Source organism: Anoplopoma fimbria, chromosome 24 (genome assembly GCF_027596085.1).
Source record: "Anoplopoma fimbria isolate UVic2021 breed Golden Eagle Sablefish chromosome 24, Afim_UVic_2022, whole genome shotgun sequence".
NCBI lineage: Eukaryota > Metazoa > Chordata > Actinopteri > Perciformes > Anoplopomatidae > Anoplopoma > Anoplopoma fimbria.
Window position 1 is genome coordinate 16,804,351 of NC_072472.1, and position 17,469 is coordinate 16,821,819.

At 42.9% G+C, this 17,469-nt stretch overlaps 1 protein-coding gene across 1 annotated transcript; it reads left to right on the forward strand.

Moving 5' to 3' along the window:
* Window positions 1–5,830: 5,830 nt before the first annotated feature.
* arhgap35b (Rho GTPase activating protein 35b) lies at window positions 5,831–17,006 on the forward strand. The gene is given in 10 exon segments (XM_054625970.1): window positions 5,831–6,562; window positions 8,734–10,514; window positions 10,517–12,082; window positions 12,085–12,594; window positions 12,597–12,637; window positions 12,948–13,089; window positions 13,440–13,517; window positions 13,705–13,836; window positions 14,026–14,131; window positions 14,268–17,006. Coding segments are annotated over 9 exon segments (4,581 nt in total). The 5' UTR covers window positions 5,831–6,562; window positions 8,734–8,920; the 3' UTR covers window positions 14,680–17,006.
* The last annotated feature ends 463 nt before the right edge of the window (window positions 17,007–17,469 follow it).

A 17,469-nucleotide genomic window follows, 5' to 3' on the forward strand; every position in this document is an offset into this window, starting at 1 on the left:
TTCACCACCTGAGCTTGTGATGTATGCTCCTGCAGTATTTCCTGCTGAGTTTTTCCAAGAAGTGTTCCTATCTTTGTTTAGCAGTTCCTGTAAGAAGATTTCCTTCCTAGCTGTTTCCTAATGTTGAGGGTCTTACTACGTAAACATTTGTTTGAGCTCAGTTCTGATGTGACCCATACCGTTCTAGTTCTTAGTTCTATCTCCTAAATTGTACATCTAGCCGCTTTAAATGGATTAAATTAGTTTAAGACGCAGAGAACCCAAGGGTTTTAACACTTGCCAAAAGTGTACCTGCTATCAAAATATGGATGGTAGCACTGAGTTGACCAACTTCCTCTCAGGATTATATCCATTTACTGTCCACCTCAACTGTCACTACTTCCATTTCTGTCAAACTCAGTACCAAAACACTGAAATAAAATATCTTGTTTTTACAATGCAACCAAGAGCCTGACTTCAATTTCAGATAATTACAATAATCAAAAAAGAATTCTGAACATCTGACAAATTATGGAAGAAATCCAAAGAATCCTTGCATAACCTTCCACCCTCCTCTCATAAACTATCTGCCTGCAGGTTTGTACAGTGTTTGGGTCTGAGGTATAGTAATCGCTTTTCCTCATTTTGTATTTAAATTGCTATGGTTTTCCGATTCAATATCACAATGAATCACAGAGGAATGATGACTTATTTGGGCGGGGTGGAAAATTGGTTTCTCTTCACTTCCTTCCTATTCTCTCTCTCTCTCCTTCTCACACACACACATACACATAGACACCTTTTGTGAATAAATGAGATAGTGTGGGATTCAGATAAAATATTTAACCCCTATCTAGCTCATCTAAATCTACCCATGCTAACTTTTACATAATGATATTTCTGTCTTTCTTCTTTCCTTCCTATCTCTGACCTGTTATGTTGCATTATGCATGCTTAAATGTAGAGCTATTATGGAGTAAATTACAAACTGACAAAAATATGTGAATGCTGTGTGGGTTACTTAACCTAGGCTTCCTAACTGTTGGTAATGTCCTTGGTTGAGGTGCTTTTTTGTCACCCATCGTCAATCTGCGCTGAACTCCATCGACACCCATCTGCTTTCCCTTTCACCCCGCTCTAACCTCAACTGCCTCTCAACCCCAGATACTTGTTACACCACAAGAGCTACAAAATTGATCAACGTGTAAAACAAAACGCCATGAATCTACAAGCTGTGGAACACACACTTATATATGTTGTAGGAATTTAGAAGCAAAGACACAAAACAAATATATATTGGGGATGTAGTTTGTAATCTTAAGTGTTCTGTCTTTTTAAAATAATCAACACAGTCAACAGGAGGATGAGGAAGAGGGTACAGGACAATAGTGTAAGTTACCTTACCTAGCATGATCCATGGAACAATAAGACACACTAGACACAACTAGATCAACTCCTCTTGATGATATGAATTATAGGAAGGCTTAGGGCTCTGCCTAGTGGTAGCAATATCAATTACACAAAACTGGCTCCCATGACTACATTCTTTTGAAAGGGATGGGATGGCTTGACGTTATATTTGGTTTCCAGAAGAATGGGAATGAATCCGAATGAGCTTGATGACTGCTTGACTTTATCTCTGATGCCGATAACAGATCCACTGTCTTATTTTATAATCAATAAAAGAGCCCTAATTTGCATACAGGATTTCTACACTGTGATAATTCTACTTTAATTCAAGCAAAGGATCTCAATATTTCTCCTACCACCACCAAGCACAAAAGCTTTAATCAATTTAACTGAAATGCAGTACAAGTATGATCGGAAAAATGTAATGCATCTTGCACATCACAAAACTATAGACACACAAATACACCTATAGAAAAATGATGTACATGCATATCTGAAATAAACACATATAAATATGCCTACCTGGTATTCCTTAATATTCAGAGTCATGAACAGCCTCACTGAAGTCGAACAGTGAACACCTTCTCCGTCTCCAGGTGCAGTCTGATGGTGGCCACAAGTTAGACTAAATGCACTCCCACTGGCTGAATCCAGACGCATGAATGGAAAATGCGTGGAATCTTTATAGAAAGTAAAAACTGCGAGCACATGAAGCCCCTGCTGCAAAGGTGAATTTCAGGTCGTTTTTAGCCCATAAATCCGCTAGGAGGCGGCAACGCTAAAGTTAATCATCATAGTAATCAGATATGATGCGGATGCTGGTGACTGATGCCAAGTAGCCTCTGTTAAAGGTGGAGGAGCTGAATGATACCATATTGAGACCTTAGACAGGCCAATTTATAAGTAGGCGCTATTAGACTATACGTGGCTGCCTTCAATACATCTGGCTGTCTAGGTGTATGGAGTATAATTTCTGTTGAAGTGATATACCCTTGTTTTGCTCTATATCTGGGGAAACACTAAGGTCTCTCAGGGTCATGCTGTAGTCTCATTCCCCTCCAGTCTGTTTACTTAAAAGTGAGTTTACAAAAGACTTTAGCAGTTTATGTTTTTCATACAATATCATGTTATTACATATCCCACTGTTTTATATTTTGTTGTGATTTAATGCTATCCATTTTCATCATTAAAAATGAAAGCTTGCTATTTTCTAACAGAACTTTACTAAGCAATAATGATACAGTATGTAACTATTACTTACAACGTTTAAAACACAAACATTAAACCTAATATTTATTTTATACAGTTGATGCTCACTTTGGTCAAAAACAAGAGTTCCTCATGAATTAACGACAATTTATGTTAAGCTAGCCATGTTGGCTAACTACTAAGCTAACCCAGCTGCTGCTGTCAATTGTTAGCGGCTCAACATTTAACGTTAATGCTAACTTATGCTAGCTAAGATATCAGTTATCAGGCTCCTCTTCTGTGGAACCAGGTTCCAGTTTCAGTCCGGGGGGCAGACACACTCACCACTTTTAAGAGCAGGCTTAAGACCTTCCTTTTTGATAGCGCTTATAGTTAGGGCTGGTTCAGGTTCGCCTTGGTCCAGCCCCTAGATATGCTGCTATATGCCTAGACAGCCGGGGGACTACTTAGAATACACTGAGTTCTCTCTCCTCTTGTCTCCCTCCATCTTTATGTATTAATCTCCTATTTATGCACATTACTGATTTTGCTTCTTCCCCGGAGTTCTTGTGCTTTCTCGCCTCGCAGGTTCCCAGGAATCGGGGTTATATTTGGACTGTCATCGTGCCACCTGCTGAGGCCCTGCTGACACCCACTACTACTACCACTATCATTATTAGTCACATTACTATTATTATTGCCTGTACTATTACGCTTATTGACTTGCTTGTACCCTGGAGTCTTTGTGCTTTCTCGCTTCGCAGGCTTCTATAAATCGTGGCTGTACCTGGACCATGGTCGTGCATCCTGCTACGGCCCTGCTGACACCGACTGCTACCACCATTATTATTACTTGTCACATTACTATTACTATTACCTGTACCATTAAGCATTTTAGCTTTACTTCCACCCTGAAGCCCTTTTGCTTTCTCGCTCTGCAGGTTTCCATGAATCGTTGTGGTACCTGGACCGTAGTCGTGCCTCCTGCTGTGAGCCGACTGACACCCACTGCTACTTCGATTATTATTATTAATCACATTACTATCCCTATTTTCATAACTATAATTCTACTGTAATAATTGCTGCTGTTATTATAAGTAGACTTATTATATGAATCATTTATGTCATATACATTGAATGTGTTGTATCTCTGTTATGCTGTTCATTCTGTACACATGACATCTATTGCATTCTGTCCATCCTGGGAGAAGGATCCCTCCTCTGTCGTTCTCCCATAGGTTTCTTCCTTTTTTCTCCCTGTTAAAGGGGTTTTTTAGGGGAGTTTTTCCTGTGCCGATGTGAGGGAAGGACAGAGGATGTCGCATGTGCACAGATTGTAAAGCCCTCTGAGGCAAATTTGTAATTTGTGATTCTGGGCTATACAAAATAAACTGAATTGAATTGAATTGAATTAAATTAAGATTAGAACAGCTAACGTTTCTGGTTGTGTAACTTAAGCTAGCACCGCTAATTATCAGAGCAAAGTCCAAACGTATTGTTAGTTGGTTTACTTTAACATACTAATTAATGTTGTAACGTTACAGTAGCGTTAGTATTAAAATAAAACCACCCACTAGGTTAACTTCAGCTTGTAATCTACACTAAAGTAACTGCAACATAGCCGATAACGTTAACCTATATCACATGGGTAACGTTAACCTATATCACCGGTAACGTTAACCTATATCACATGGGTAACGTTAACCTATATCACCGGTAACGTTAACCTATATCACCAGTAACGTTAACCTATATCACATGGGTAACGTTAACCTATATCACCGGTAACGTTAACCTATATCACATGGGTAACGTTAACCTATATCACCGGGAACCTTAACCTACATCACATGGGTAACGTTAACCTATATCACATGGGTAACGTTAACCTATATCAACAGTAACGTTAACCTATATCACCGGTAACGTTAACCTATATCACCGGTAACATTAACCTATATCATGGGTAACGTTAACCTATATCACCGGTAACGTTAACTTATATCACCGGTAACGTTAACCTATATCACATGGGTAATGTTAACCTATATCACTGGTAACATTAACTTATATCACCGGTAACGTTAACCTATATCACATGGGTAACGTTAACCTATATCACATGGGTAACTTTAACCTATATCACATGGGTAACGTTAACCTATATCACCGGAACCTTAACCTATATCACCGGTAACGTTAAACTATATCACCGGTAACGTTAACCTATATCACATGGGTAACGTTAACCTATATCACCGGTAACATTAACCTATATCACCGGTAACGTTAACCTATATCACATGGGTAACGTTAACCTATATCACTGGTAACGTTAACCTATATCACCGGTAACATTAACCTATATCACATGGTATATCACCGTAACGTTAACCTATATCACCGGTAACGTTAACCTATATCACATGGGTAACGTTAACCTATATCACTGGTAACGTTAACCTATATCACCGGTAACGTTAACCTATATCACATGGGTAACGTTAACCTATATCACCGGTAACGTTAACCTATATCACATGGGTAACGTTAACCTATATCACATGGGTAACGTTAACCTATATCACATCGGTAACGTTAACCTATATCACATGGGTAACATTAACCTATATCACCGTAACGTTAACCTATATCACATAGGTAACATTAACCTATATCACCGGGAACCTTAACCTATATCACCGGTAACGTTAAACTATATCACCGGTAACGTTAACCTATATCACCTTAACCTATATCACATGGGTAACGTTAACCTATATCACTGGTAACGTTAACTTATATCACCGGTAACATTAACCTATATCACTGGTAGCGTTAACCTATATCACAGGTAACGTTAAACTATATCACAGGTAACTTTAACCTATATCACATGGGGAACTTTAACCTATATCACAGGTAACATTAACCTATATCACATGGGGAACTTTAACCTATATCACTGGTAACGTTAACCTATATCACATGGGTAACGTTAACCTATATCACATGGGTAAAGCTGACGTTACAAGTCACTTAAACTTAACACTTTAAAGTTGGTGTAACCACATAAAAACAGAGTTTGTGTAGCCCTAAACCTGTTAGTTACTTTCTCTTGGTGAACGTTTCATGAACAAAATGCTGGTCTCGGGCGAGCATTGGACATAAACTGTGGCAATACTTTTAATTATGCTGAATAAATCCATTACTTTTGAGTAACGAGCCCCGCATGGGCAGTATAACGTTACTGGTGAGCAGCAGCAGAGGACCGACCCGCTGCAGTTGTGTGAGGGCGCCGCTGGGTGAGTCCCTCTCTGCGCTGCTTCTGTCTCCACAGCTCCCTTTTCCCAAAGAAAAGAAGAGGAGAACTAGGTCCGGGGAGGAGGGCCGCCGCCATTATCGGAAAGCTGGCAGAAATACCACTTTCGCACACGCAGTCTGCTCACAAATCGATCCGGACATGAACAATTCCTGTTGCAGTGGAAACACATTTCAGACGACACCACCACGGCGATTGCAACGAACCCAACGTTGTCTCGTGTGCGCGACCGGCCCAGCTTTATGTGGGCACAACAATGGACAGAATAATTATTGAAAAAGCAACGTGGTGAACCGAGAAGCAGACGGGCTAAGCATTTTTTTTTTTTTTTTTTTAATACGCCTTAAATTCTCATGAGGGGAAAAAAAAAACCCTTGCAAGAACAAAATTGGATTGTTCTATCATTTGGGATATTTATTTCTTCCTCGCCCCGTGTTTAATTGCAACGAAAACAGTGATGCTAAACAAGATAATCCAGGCATGGTTAATGGGTATTTAAATGAAATAACCCCGTGGCACAAGTTGTAGTATTATCAGTATTATCAGTGAATTAAGACGTGCCATAGTGTATTCTGCGGCTCTATGCTTATGCACATCAGGCGGCGAGGGCTGCGGCAAGCGCTGGCCTGACAGATGCAGGAGGAGAAAGGGAGAAATGCGATGGTATGTATGCTACATGCGCTATCCTCTTATGGGCTATTTTCCAATTGAAGCTGTGGAGTGCTACACCCAAGACAGCTGGGTAAATACACTCTCTTTTAACATTGTCGGTGCTGAGAAGGCAGGCTACCCCAGATTTCAGCTCTGCAATTGCATTATTCAGCAGGCCTGGCGTGGTCAGCCCCTCTCTGTGCACCCTGAAGCCCATGTTAACTGTTAATCCTTTTGCAAAACACACAGGCTATAACGTTACTAAATCTTCGCTAAGCGAGCTGGTTATGTAAACGTGATTGCTTGGAGGTGCACTTTAGTGAGCTGTGATTTTTATACTAATAGACAGAGCAGTGTGGTTGTTTTTAATTCGCACATAACTTGTCTGTTCATTTTGGGTCTGTCAGGCCTAGCGCAGCTGAGCGATGTGGACTGCCCATGGTTGCTTTTGACCCTGCCGGCGGAGCTGTTTGTTTCTAATGCGTGGTCACTTCATGTGGCAGGATATTCATTTCAATATAAGCCCATACTTCCACTTGTCATGATGTCTGACTCCTGTGAATCACATTACACACGAGTGAAATTCTGCAATTGGTCTTTTTTTTTTTTTTTTTTTTGTCCCTCTTTAGAAATTATGAGCAGACTATTAGGCTGTATCAGAATTGTAACAGTGTTATTATAATGGGGGTATTAATCAATGCTATAATAATGGAAATTGGCCTTTTAAGCGTCTTAAATTATTGAGCAAGGTCAGTGTGGTTGTGCAGAGATTGTACTTGTGTCTGGCTCTCTGTTAATAAGTTCTTTATTCATTCACAGTTTTGTCTGTGGAGATTTGGCTGATTGCTGCTGTTTTTATTCAGGTTTAAAAGACTGAGGTGCCTACATCATAGTCATTTTCATGCTTGTCACCTCACTCACTGATGTCAGCTCACATTGTCATTTAAAGAGCACCACTCCCAACACGTTTTCTCCTGGGATCAATGTAACGACTTTGACCCTGGTTTGATATTGAGTTTCAGCCTTGAGATGAGTGGACAGGGCTGAAATGAGTTGATTAATCAATTAATTGACCGCTGTAAGATTGATATGAAACAATTTTATAATTACTCTTATAATAATAATATTCAATACGTAATTTTTAAACAAAAAAGCCAACAGCTGGTCCAGCTGGTTTTCTAAATTTCTATTATAGTAATTATTATACTTTTGGACTGAATAACTGATCAGACAGAACAGGAGATGGCAGCTCGGGCTCAAGAAAGATATTATGGGCATTCTTTTATTTTATTTATTTATTTAATTTACATTTTCTAAAACTTAGCTATTTAAGAAAACATTAAGTAGAATGATCTCTTTCAACAAAGAGAGTATTAGTTGCAGCCTGAGCACAGACAATACATCTGCCTGACAATTTAATGAAATTTGCAAAAGTCAGTGCACTTTCTCCTCTGGAATTGTATTTACTTGGCTCCGGCCATTACTTGTAAAGTCTAAAGCCAGGAGATATTGTGACTGGTCCTGTTAAACTGTCCTTATTAAGCTTTTGCTGGTGGTTGGATATAATGCCAAAAACGATAGCAGTGTTTTAAAAAAACTTGGTGTGTACAGTGATAAAATGGATGCAGTGATTTCACACATATTACAAGTAATTGTGTTTCATAAATGATCAGACTTTATATACGATCAAGGCCATAGTCAGGGTCAGTAATTAAGCCCAGTAACCAATTGAATTTAGAATCTAAGAGCCAATGTTACCTGGCCTTGAACATTATACCAGACGTTCACCATTGAGAGGGTCAATTACTTCAATTTAATTGGGTATTAAAAGGAAATGGGCACAAGCTGGAATAAAATGTGCGTCTTTCATTCCTCCGTCATTGTCATATTGAGGTATTATTAGAGATCACTCAATTATTAAGAAGGAAAGAGAAAAATAATCCTTACGCAAGTTGACAGACGGTTGCAATGTCTATGTGGTACATTTTGTCAGCTAAAATATTGTCTTACACAAGTCCATTATCACATGAAGTAGAATGTTTTAACAATGATATGTTTTTATCTAATATGTCCTTAGGTTAAGGGGCTGATCTTTTTTCCCCTGTTTAATTCAAAATGTTGTTTTTTTTGTTCATTGCCCAGTTTGTCTGATTTCTTTTTTTTTTTTTTTTTTTTTTTGACAGGATCTGATTCATATAAGGAGTGAATGAAAGAACCCTCTGCTCATATCACTGCACTTCTTAAAACCAAAGCCCAGCAGAAGAAAGTGAAATCTGATCTCCTCTGAGGATCAGCAACTTTATGGACAAACGGTCAAATAAACTCCTTTTACACAGTGCCTGTTTATGGCAGGATGAGCGTTAGTAGGCCATGATGGCGAAAAAGCAAGATGCCCGGCCGCCCATATACAACCTCATTGTAGTGGGTTTGTCAGGAACAGAGAAAGAGAAGGGCCAATGTGGGGTTGGCAAGTCCTGCTTGTGTAATCGGTATGTGCGGCCTAGTGCCGATGACTTCTACCTGGACCACACATCAGTGTTGAGCACCAGTGACTTTGGGGGTCGGGTGGTTAATAATGATCACTTTCTGTTCTGGGGGGAGGTGTCCCGGCTGCTGGAGGAGGGCCCTGAGTGCAGGATGCACGTTGTGGAGCAAACTGAGTTCATTGATGACCAGACATTTCAGCCACACCGTAGCACTGCTATGCAGCCCTATATCAAACGGGCCGCGGGAACCAAGCTGGCCTCAGCAGAGAAGCTCATGTACTTCTGTACCGATCAGCTGGGCTTGGAGCAAGACTTTGAGCAAAAACAAATGCCTGAGGGCAAGCTGCAGGTCGATGGCTTCCTGCTTTGTGTTGATGTCAGCCGGGGCATGAACCGCAACTTTGATGACCAGCTGAAATTTGTCACAAACCTGTATGGTCAGCTCAGCAAGACTAAGAAGCCCATCGTGCTGGTCCTCACCAAATGTGATGAAGGGGTTGAACGCTACATCAAAGATGCACATACCTTCGGCATCACAAAAAAGAGTCTACCAGTTGTGGAGACATCTGCACGCTCAAATATAAATGTGGACCTTGCCTTCCTCACTTTAGTTCAACTCATTGATAAGAGCAGGGGCAAGCCCAAGATCATACCTTACTTTGAAGCCCTGAAGCTCCAGAGTCAGCAGATAGCTTCTGCCAAGGATCGCTATGAATGGCTAATTAACCGCATAGTCAAGAATCATAATGAAACCTGGTTAAACACCAGTCGACGCATGAACACCTCCCCAGAGTACAAAGAATATGTCTTCTTGGAGGGGACGGCTAAATGCAAGAAGCTTTTTCAACAGCATGTCTACCGTCTGAAGCAGGAGCACATTGAGAGGCGTCGCAGAATATACTTGAGCACTCTGCCTTTAGCACTTAGTTCTTTGGTGCCTGACCTGGATGAGATAGATCAGCTGAGCTGGTCGGGGGTACAGAAGGTCCTCGAGTCCAAGCAGCACTTTGCCCACTGGTTTGTGGTCCTGGAGGACTCGCCATGGGAGGATACATCTCATATTGATAACATGGAAGATGAGCGAATCCCTTCAGACCTACTGGAGACTGCTGAAGCAGAGGACATCTTTAACGCCCACCTGGAACATCTGCGTAACGAGTGCAGACGGGCAGAGATGAGGCTAGAGTTTAAACACAAGTTGGCTTCCTCTCCCTTTGTCACGCCCGGTAGACCTTGGGAGGAGGCCCGCAGCTTTATCATGAATGAAGAGTTCTACCAGTGGCTCGAAGAGACTGAGTACTTGGACCTGTACAACCGCCATCAGAAGGAGATCATTGACCGCGCTAAAGAAGACTTTCAGGAGCTCTTACTGGAGTACTCTGAGCTTTTTTATGAGCTTGAGGTGGATGCCAAGCCAAGCAAGGAGAAGATGGGGGCTATCCAGGAGGTTTTGGGGGAGGAACAGCGGTTTAAGGCGCTACAAAGCTTCCAGCTGAAAGAGATGCTCTGGTATTGAAGCATATCCACTTTGTCTATCACCCCACCAAGGAGACCTGCCCGAACAGTCCTAATTGCGTAGACTCCAAGATTGAACAAATGTTAGTCTCACGTTTCCCCACATCCTACCCCTTTTTTGACGTGAAGGCTCATTTTGGGGACACCAAGGCTGACAGAATAAACCTTGTCATACTAGGGAAGGATGGACTGGCCAGAGAATTTGCCAATGAAATTAGAGCTCTCTGCACAAACGACGACTGGTACGTGCTGGACGGGAAGATGTACGAATTGACGCTGCGGCCGATCGAGGGAAATGTGCGTCTTCCAGTGAACTCCTTCCACACCCCCACTTTTATCCCTCACGGATGTCTGTGTCTGTATAACTCAAAAGAGTCCCTCTCCTATGTGATTGAAAGCCTCGAGCGACTTCGGGAATCAACCCTAGCTCGAAGGGATAGCCAGCTAGCACAGCTGCCAACATCCCTGCTTTTAGTCACCAAAAGAGGCGTAGGATCATATGTGGATATAGGTGGAGAAACTGCCTTAAACCTAATAACCCAGGGACAGCAGGTTGCAAAAAGGCTGCAGTGTAGCTTTTTAGACCCTGCCACTCCTGGTGTGGGCTACGGCCATAATGTCAATGAGACTCAAATCAACCAGGTGCTGAGGGGCCTTCTGGATATTAGGAGGAGCACATCGTTTAGTAGCAGCTCCCCTCCCCTCCTCCCTGAGCCTCCAGGTCTCCGAGACTCTCCTCATCAGCCCGCTCCGGAGGCTGACATCCGCATCGTCATGTGCTTAATGTGTGGGGATTCCTACGACATTGAGCAGCTCCTGTCCCCTTTCCTAATGCATCAGCACTGCAGGCCCATGTCCAATAGTGGCACCTCTGTATTGCTGGAGCAGACGATCGGAGGACACAAGCTGGCCATAGAGCTCTCTCTGCTCTCGTACCACGCCTCCTTCACTTTGCGGAAGAGCAGGTTAGTACACGGCTACATCGCTGTGTACTCGGTCTCCCGAAAAGCCTCCCTGGAGACCCTGTGTGCATTCTTGTGTGAGGTACAGGACATCATCCCAGTTCAGCTGTTGGCAGTGGGAGATAGCCAGGCAGAGCTCACAGACAGCGACTACGCCTGTGAACAGCTGATCCAAGGGGAGGAGCTGGCCCATGAGATCGAGGGTCGTTTCAATAGTGTGGTTTGCGGATCCGGGGGAGTGGTGGGAGGCCTGCACCGGATAGAAATGTTCCATTCTTTTCTGATGGAGGTGATAGAGAAACGCAACATCGTGGAGGCCACACACATGTACGATAATGTTGCCGAAGCGTGCACCAGTGAAATCGTGTACTCCCCACGCTGCAGTTCTCCTAGTCCCGTCACCATGTACCTGGATTCAGAGGATGACGTAGAGCCGTCGCCACCGTACTATGATGGCACACTCACTTCTCATGGTGGGGGCTTCAACCTGCCCGACTTAGATTCCAGCGACATCTCTGTCATCTCTGATATCAGAGACTTTGAGAATAAACTCAACAACAAAGTGCCCCCCAAGTGAGAGTTAAACAGGGTGTCACTTTCGACTTCAGGAAGGTGAGCCGTAACCCGTACATGGACACACTGGGTCACCGTCGCTCCCTACCCTCTGCTGTTACCTGGGTTCCCGGTGGTGATGTGGGCTACGATCCCTCAGACTACGCCGAACCCATCGACGCAGTTTCAAAACCTCGCCCCAGCAACGAGGAGATTATCTACTCGGTGCCGCACGACAGCACACAAGGCAAAATCATCACCATCCGCAACTCCAACAGGATGCACTCCAATGGGAATGGCTCGGACAGCGAGGCGGACAGCAGCTCTCTGGAGCGAAGGAGGAAGTTCTCGGCGGCGGGGGTGAAGCCTCGTCTTTACCGAGATCGCTCCAAGCGGCTCGGCAAGTTCAGCAGCTTCCGCACGAGCTTCATAGGCAGCGATGACGAGATGGGGGCGCTCCACAAGTCCAAGGAGGATGACTTCGGGACCCTGAAAGGCGAAAGTCTTGTTATTGAGGAGAGTGAGGACCCAAAAAAAGGAACATTCTAAAGAGCCTGCGACGAACAGCCAAGGTGTGTATTACATGACGTTTTTCTGTTTTTATCCCCCCAAAAAAGAAGCTAATTTATGTCCACTTGTTTATAAAACAGAAAATGTTGTTAATTCATGCATTAATTGTTTTTTGGCCTTTAAAAGAGCGCCACTCACTGTTGAGTGAGTATGTTCAAACTGTTTTTTAATGTCCTGGAGAGGATCTTAAATGTGAGGAACTCTTGATTTGATGCTGGATGGAGAACATTCCATTTTGTTAGAAATCTACTAGTGCAACCTTAGTATCAACATAATTATCACTCATATTCCTATGTCTTTATTTCCTCACAGAAAACAAGATCAAAGCCCCGTCCAGCCATTCCCAAGCCCCCGGAGAGCAGTTACTTTGGGGTCCCCCTAGTGAATGTGGTATCCCCAGACAGACCCATCCCACTCTTCATCGACAAGTGTGTCCGCTTCATCGAGACCACAGGTACGTTGTTTTACCTCTTTACCCATGTTGTGCTGCTGTGCAATGTGATGACGATGGTTATTTGTCAGTTTTAATTACACTACAGGTAAATATGTTCTATAAAATGAATGTTTTGGATTATTCACCTAATTTTATATATAGGTTATTGTCGGAACTCTGAAACCAGTGCACCTGTTCATGACCACGTAGTGATGTGAAAGTAATACAGGGGGTTTATTCAGTTAAGTACTCCCCCAGAAACTGCCAGCATCTGTATTGCCATGTCTGTTTGCAATGGGGCTAATGAAGTGTTTGTGCTTTGCTGGTTTCCCACTGTGCCCCCCCCCCACATCTTCCCCTTTTTTCCTCAGGCCTGAATACAGAGGGGTTGTACCGAGTAAGCGGCAACAAGTCAGAGATGGAAAGCATGCAGAGGCAGTTTGAACAGGGTGAGCTGATCATCAGACTTGTTTGAACCAGCTGTTTGACATGTAATTATGTGGCTCCCTAATCAGAACATAAACAGAGAGTTACCAAAGGAAAGTAGCATGCAACTGATAGTTCAGCCCTGATGACAGCTACTCTGATGGGCTTTATTTTCTCTGATCCTCATAACTCTCTTTCTCCTTTTTCTAGACCACGGATTAGACCTAGTAGAGAAAGACTTCTCCATAAACACTGTGGCTGGAGGCCTCAAAAGCTTCTTCTCTGAACTGCCTGAGCCCCTGGTGCCTTGTGCTCTGCAGGTGGACCTGTTGGATGCTTTCAGTAAGCAAACACTGCTGGGCTGGGAGGGTCTTCACAAGCACATAAAAAGATTATTTCTTTAGTAGGGGAGTGTTTCAGTGTTGACAAGACTCATTTTCATGGCCGTGTATAAAGACATTTTAGTTTCAAATTACTGTGTTGCAATGAGGTCTTGATTTTTGATAGTAACTTCTCTCTGTGTATGTGCAGAAATGATTGACCGAGAACAGCGGCTATATACCATGAAGGACGTCCTAAGGAGGTTCCCCAGGGAGAATTATGAGGTCTTCAAATTTGTAGTGAGCCACTTACACAAGTAAGTTCCCTGTCCACTGTTTAAATCATTCTGAATTTGTTGTTCCTCTGTGGTAGACAACCATCTGTTTTTTTTTTTTCTGCACTGCATGATGACAGTTGATGATGTGTTTGTCTGTTTGTGTGTTTTTCACCAGGGTGAGCTCGCTGAACAGGCTGAACTTGATGACCAGTGAGAACTTGTCCATCTGCTTCTGGCCCACCCTCATGAGGCCGGACTTCACCACCATGGACGCCCTGACCGCCACGCGCACCTACCAGACAATCATCGAGAGCTTCATCCACCAGTGTGCGTTCTTCTTCTACAACCAGCCCCTCCTCGACTCCCCCACCGGCCTGGCCGGCCTCCCCGCCTCGCCCACCACCACCCTGAGCGGGAGCTCCGCCTACTCCTGTTACCGCTCCTCCCCGCCCCATACAGGCGCGCACTTCAGCCCCCTGCAGCAGTCCCCGCCCACCACCCCCCAGTCCCCCCTTCAGTCTCTGCTCCCTCCCCTCCACCAGCACCCCCACTCCCACCACTCCCCTGCCGAACAAGAGACACTGTGAGGGACGGGGAAACCGCGTGTGCCCATGACGATGCTGGACCTTACCACCAACACCCACACACACACACACAAACACACACACACACACACACACACACACACACACACACACACACACACACACACACACACACACACACACACACACACACACACAAAAAAAACCTGTGCACTTGCACACTACGTCTTTGATCATGGACAACCTAGGTTATGAAGAGAGGCGATAGGAAGTGAATGAGAGACTTCCCTTACCTGCCATTTTTATCCACACTTATGTGCATCAGCCTCCCATTATCAGTGACTCTTCCTCTGCCCTCTGAGCCCCTCATCACCTGGAGTTTTAGGGTTTCAGGTCAGAAGAGGAGGACAGAGGTCGCTGTCACAGCAAGCATCTCTCCTGTCAACAGCCACCTACACTACCAAGAAATAGAAACCTCTATGCCAAGCTGGAAGAATTGATTTGTGGCCACCATGTTTTTATCTGTGTAAAACTGTTTTTTTTTTGTTTCTCATGAAAGTACTGCCACTGGATTTTTAGACTGTTCCTCTGTAGGTCCTTTGGGCAGCAGTTTGCTCCACATAGCAGAGGTTCCTCTGTCTGCCTTTGGGGTTTCTCTCATCGGCTCTACTTGAGCGGTCAGCATGGGGAGGGAAGGGAGGGGGAGGGTTACACATCCAGGGATGCACTTTAATGATCACTGTTATTTTTCCCTCAAAAGGGTTTTTTTTTTTTTTTTGTTGACAAACTGTTTTCTTGTGTGTTTTTAATTTCACAGCTCAAACAGCCATACCCATTGCCTTTACAGAGCTCTGGCAGATCAAACTTTGTTTACATCCAACTTGTTTTTGTATCCACAAACTTATCTGAAGCACTTTTTGATAGTGTAGTGTTACATTTTGAAGAAATGCCACATCGATTAATTGTCCATATTGTTTGTTCAGTGGCTGAATGTGGCATCAAGCTTGTGAAACAAGATCCTTTTTGTAAAAACTTGCGTTCTTTAAGTTGATCAGACGTACCATTTGAGGTTGATGGGGAGTCTGAATCTGCTCATATTCCTCATTCATTCAGCCATGTGCAAAAATTGTTTTCTTTTCAAGCTTGTCCTCTCTCTAGCTGTCGGTTGATCAGAGTGGATGTTTAGGGGAAGTTTGGTTTGATTAGTCCAATATGATATCAGAGAAAACTTTGCTTGCCATCAGTCAAGTGAAGGAGAACCTTTTGAATGTGTAACGTAATCGTACCATCGGGTCTATTGAAACCAAATCCTTGGAACGTGATAGTTTGCTGGATGTGTTGCCGCGGCTGTCTATCAAAGCAGGCTCTTTGTCTTCATCTAATATTAAGGACCTTTAACTCAGAAGGTTTAGTGTTTTCAGCGCACTGTTACTGCTAGTCCTGCTTTACAATACAATGAGAAGTAAAATATTTGTGGTTAGGACACATTCAGAGGCCGTTGATCTGCTCTAGTGAGTTAGCTTAGTGCTGGTCCTCCCTTTTCATTGAAAACAATCAGCTGATTTTCAGTTGTAGCACTGTTGATGAAGACCTGATCATTTTACCCATTAAACTGATGAGGGAGGAATGTCTCTTCAACAGGGACAAGTAAATATGGACCACCAGAGATTGAAGTTCTGGATGATTGAAGCTCTGTTCTGGTTAATTAATCTTTGGTTGTTGTAGTATTTGGGATCATCACCTTCTGGTACTTTTGGAATCGCAATGCTGCTGGAAGTCATTTTATGTGTTCGTCAGATTGAACTGAGGGCTTCTTTCAAACTGCTCAGAGCTGCAAGCTGTAACATAAAAAGATCGGCACAGAAACAACCAAGCAACTGTCCCACTATAACACAGTTCCCGGGAGTATATAATCTTACCACGTCACTTAACTTCTGGCACAACTTTGGCAAATCTACCGTTCAATGAGGAAAAAGTGAGTGCATACTACTCTATAATGGCTGTTTATTTGTATGTTGGGGAACACCACCCGTTAGTCAATGGTAGAAAACATTTCTAGTGTGTATTTCAATGATTGAGAAAGTCCATTTTTACAATTTTTGTGAATGGTTCAAGGCCACTTAAGTTTAGTGCATGATTTAAAAAAAATAAAAAAATAAAACACACCAAGGGAGAAGGATGAAAGCCTCTCCCTGTTTTAAGACATGAAATTAGTACGTGAACAAAACAAATACTAAAGTGAAATAGCTGAAACGTGAACGTTTATGTACTGTGCACCAAGAGCGAACCATGGAATTTATCTGACTGAGAATAGTGTTTGAAGATGAAGGCCTTATGTGAACTGTATAATAGTTAATAAATTAAATTGTAAAATTGTCCTCAGCTTTCTCGTTGTGCATGTGTTTGTGTCTTACTCTGAGCCTTTTGCAATGTTAGCGGTACCTCCATTCATTACAGTCCTCCCAGGAATAGCAAGCCTCAAGGTTGACATTAAATTGGAAGTTCATTGTAAAAAATTTATTTTCCAATTTGAATTTATGAAGCCACACAACAGCAGTTATATAAATATGGTCACAACAATGGAGCCATGCGATTCGAGAATATCAAGCATGTCATTTTGATGGTTAAATGTTGAGTATTATGTGAAAATCCGATGGCAGTTTTTTTGGAAAGCCCGTCTACACCCTGCTGTCATCTGACAAAATATTAGACAGGCTACTATTATTATACACATTTTCCACTGTGGAATAATGGAGCATGGTTTAAACCATTTCCTGATTGACAGCTTACTAAACAAAAAGGCATGAATGTATGGCTGCTGCTCCTCAAAGA